This window comes from Vavraia culicis, assembly GCF_000192795.1.
Source record: "Vavraia culicis subsp. floridensis unplaced genomic scaffold supercont1.105, whole genome shotgun sequence".
In the NCBI taxonomy this organism is placed as follows: domain Eukaryota; kingdom Fungi; phylum Microsporidia; family Pleistophoridae; genus Vavraia; species Vavraia culicis.
In genome coordinates this window covers 1-3,575 of record NW_007360708.1, presented here as the reverse complement: position 1 = coordinate 3,575, position 3,575 = coordinate 1, and the positions used below count along the sequence as shown (strand labels likewise).

Sequence of the window (3,575 nt, the reverse complement as noted above, 5' to 3'; positions counted from 1 at the left end):
AGAGTATGCAATTTACCATGTTATAGACAACTCCAAATAACAGTTCTATTCTCCACAATATTTTTGCATCGAACATATCATTATGGCCATATGCTGTTTAACCCTCAGGTATGTATCCTGTTATTGTTTTTTATCAAATTTCATTTATTAATTACCTCATATAAGAATTTCACCTAAATAAACACACCCTCCTGACGGTTACAACCAGCCTTTAGTTTATGTAGAAAATCGGTGCGCATTTTACATCTTGTACCGAACATGAGCTTACCACAGCGCTTGTCGTACACCAAGAGAGTACCAGTACATTCTTACTGCCGGAAATGGTGATTGAATCCACTCCTAATTGGCCTGGCTCTAGTCTTAGAACCGTCCACACTCTTTCCTGAGGAATTCCGCCTCGCGCTTGCGTTTACCGATTCTCTTGCATTTTCAGCAATTTTGTGTGCGCATCGCACTCGGTCCGCGAAGTAGTCAGCATGGTGCGTTAAAGTACGCACATCATTTTTCAATGATCTATTCATCGAATACAGAACGATCTTTCGTACATATCTTGCTCGTCTTATCCCGTACTCGATCGACATCTTCCTGGCGAGCCAACATAGTTACTTGGCACATTCATTTACATCATTTGATCGGCTAGAAATTTGAGTTCTTACAAAAATACCTGCAAATACTGATTACAGCTGTGAACTGTCGGAAAAGATGCAGGGATCTCCATCCTTTAAACTAACGGTAAAGAAAACATTTTTGTAATGCAACATTTATACTGATTGATTAAAGGGGAAAAACGCTATCAATACAAGAAATAATTAATATTTCACTACAATCCGAACAAATGCCTAGAAAATGTTTAATGGTTAGCCTTTGATGCATAACATGCCCATATGTAACCCATAATTGTCTCAATTACGGACGCTTCTCAGGCAATATTTCATTTTCCTTCTTTTCTAATGCTGGCGGCTCATTGGGTGCTTTGAGATCAATTATGAATTCTATGAATTTGAAAAAATCTTCAACTTGGGTCGGCTGAATCTGATCGACTTCTGGATTAGCTTGCTCTTTAGCTTCACCACCATCACTTTGCTGTGAACCCCGTTGAATTGCACGAGCTATCACTTCTACTGTTCTTCTATATCCGGTCCACAAGCCCTCAGCGAAACGTAGTACACATTTCTCACCTATTGATGTGTCAAGTGTAGGTGGGTCCTTGTGTAAGGTCGAGATCAAATCCTGAACTTTATCAGTAAGTTCCTTGTCTTCATTTACGTCAAACGATACGCTTTTGAAGAATTTGTCAAGAGTTACCTCCTTGAAGATCTCATGACAGCTATTTGTGTACGAATACAACTGATGAAAATAAAGAGCACCATCATTCTTAAGTAGGGCATTCAAAATATCAGCGGTAGATTTTAAAATGGAAATAACTGATTCCTTTGAAATAATCTGAAATTCGCCGGTTCCGGCTTTCTCAAAAGCTTCATTTGAGGTTTTTTTGGCGTGTTGTGACTCTACCATGTCTTTCAAAATATGACCCAGTTTTGTTAACGTGTTTTTGACTCCTTTTAAATATGTTTTGATATCGAAATACGCCATCGTAGCCCTCCTAGCATCGTTTCGTGTTGGCACTTCTTTATAACAAATGTCCAGCATGTTATCTGCAACTATAGTAGTGTTCTTAGCATACTGTTCATAGGGTTTAAACCTCTCTTTCAAATTCGTTTGTCCTTTCGCCACGCTTGCTGGTCTGGACTCTCCACGAGCTACATAACACAGATTCAATGTTAATAACAAATACCCAAGAAAATGCATTTATTGTTGGTTTTTATCTCTATTTATAGTTTTAATTTCGGAAAGATTTCTTTTTAGGTAATTTTTGATTAAAAAAGGAGCGTCAATAGGAAAAAGGACAGCTTGAAAGTTGGTTGGTATATTCGTGCAGAATTAATTAATACCCCTTTAAAGGGAGGAATCTCATATTTAGCGTTCTTGTAATAACGTAAAAGCTATAATTTGTTGCCATACCATTTTTTGTTTGAGACATGTACGTTTATTCTCTAGGATAGCGTTTAAATAAAAAGATAGGCATCTGGAAATTAATTTTTTGATTGCAAAAGGAGCATAGTGATGATATTTAGAAAGAATGAATTTTATTGAACAGTTAGCTAATTTTGTTCTGCAAACAAAAATAGCGCAGTTAGTAGTAAATGAAGACATCGATTGTAAATTAAATATCTAGTTTAGAGTAGAACTTTAGAAATGGTAAACGAATAAAATTTTGGTCATTTCAAACCATGTTTATTTGCTACCATCATTGCACCTTTACACCTGTCTTCTTCATCAAAATAAGTTTGTTCAGCTGCGTTATCTTCTATTCCACGGACAATACCGCGAAACAACAATGAGCATACTTTTTATGTCCGTTAGAAACGATTATAACTTTTTTTACTGAAAGTATGTTTATTTATCTCTTTGTGCAGCAGCACTTTTTTCTGGTTCGTTAAAACCATGGAATTGTACTAGCTTCCAAACTCGTATAATTTTCCTAATTATACTAATCCACAAAATCGTATATTCTTTGCTTTCGTCAGAATTCTGCATGATAAATTAAATGCTCTCGAATAACAACGGAGTGGTGTGCTTCAACCGCAGCAATACCAAAGCCTGCAGGTCACGGTTTGCAATAAATTCTCCTCCCAAAACACTAAAAAAGCCCTTTCTCAATTTAGAGGTGTAACAATTTTTTTCATTGTCAATCATAGCCCAAAACGCGCATATTGTTTTGTTTAGCTTACCCATCCGTAGCACTTGCAGCTCCTTCGTCTTCTTAGTTCAGCATTTCAACAGCACGTCTGTTATGTGGCACTAACTTTTCGTTTTTCAAAACATCAATATTTAGGATCTGTCCTTCATTCTCCTACAAACGTTAATCACGCGCTAGAACTAATCAAGCGCTTTATCTGCCAGTCGGAGCGACGAATAATTTCAATACCAAAAATCAATCGCATAATCCAACTTTTAATAAATTAATCATTCATAGGATTTGATAACGATAGGTACGTATTTTCTCCTTCAGTACCGCTCACTTCAAGCATCATCGCCCCTCCCTCAACGCTTATCTCTTCTTTGCTTCCATCTTTAGGCATGGACTTTAGCAAAGTAGAGTGTTCCATTATCATACACTCCTTTATCCTTGTGCAGACACAATCCAGTTCAGCTACAAATAACTTTACAGTCTTTATATTCAGTTTTTCTTCCTTATTTTGATCCATGAATGCGCCTTGCAGATCGGGTCTTTCTTTAAGTGCCTCAATGCTTTTATCAACTTTTTCGATCAAATCTTCGTCACAGCTTAGTACTGTACACAGCACCTCTTGCACCTTTTTCACCTGAGAGACATACGCATCGGTTTTGAGTGCCAACGAGTGCAACATTTTCATAACTTACCTCTGAAGTATCCTCAAGTTTTTCAGACACTGAGCGTAATTGATTGTAGTACTTTTCGGTAACCTTTTCAAAATCTGTGAATATCGTTCGCGATTTTGCAAGCAACTCAATTTCTTCCCTTCTCCTCATTT

The 3,575-nt window shown here is 37.1% G+C and overlaps 2 protein-coding genes across 2 annotated transcripts; both read right to left on the bottom strand.

Moving 5' to 3' along the window:
- Window positions 1–839: 839 nt before the first annotated feature.
- On the bottom strand, window positions 840–1,809 carry VCUG_02660 (uncharacterized protein; the record flags this gene model as incomplete). Its single annotated transcript, XM_008077476.1, has 1 exon — window positions 840–1,809. One exon carries the CDS (start codon window positions 1,807–1,809, stop codon window positions 907–909), a length of 903 nt encoding a protein of 300 aa, XP_008075667.1. The 3' UTR covers window positions 840–906.
- Window positions 1,810–2,245: 436 nt separating this feature from the next.
- VCUG_02659 (uncharacterized protein) lies at window positions 2,246–3,575 on the bottom strand. Its single transcript, XM_008077475.1, has one exon. The coding sequence runs from the start codon at window positions 3,435–3,437 to the stop codon at window positions 3,024–3,026; it is 414 nt and encodes a 137-aa protein (XP_008075666.1). The 5' UTR covers window positions 3,438–3,575; the 3' UTR covers window positions 2,246–3,023.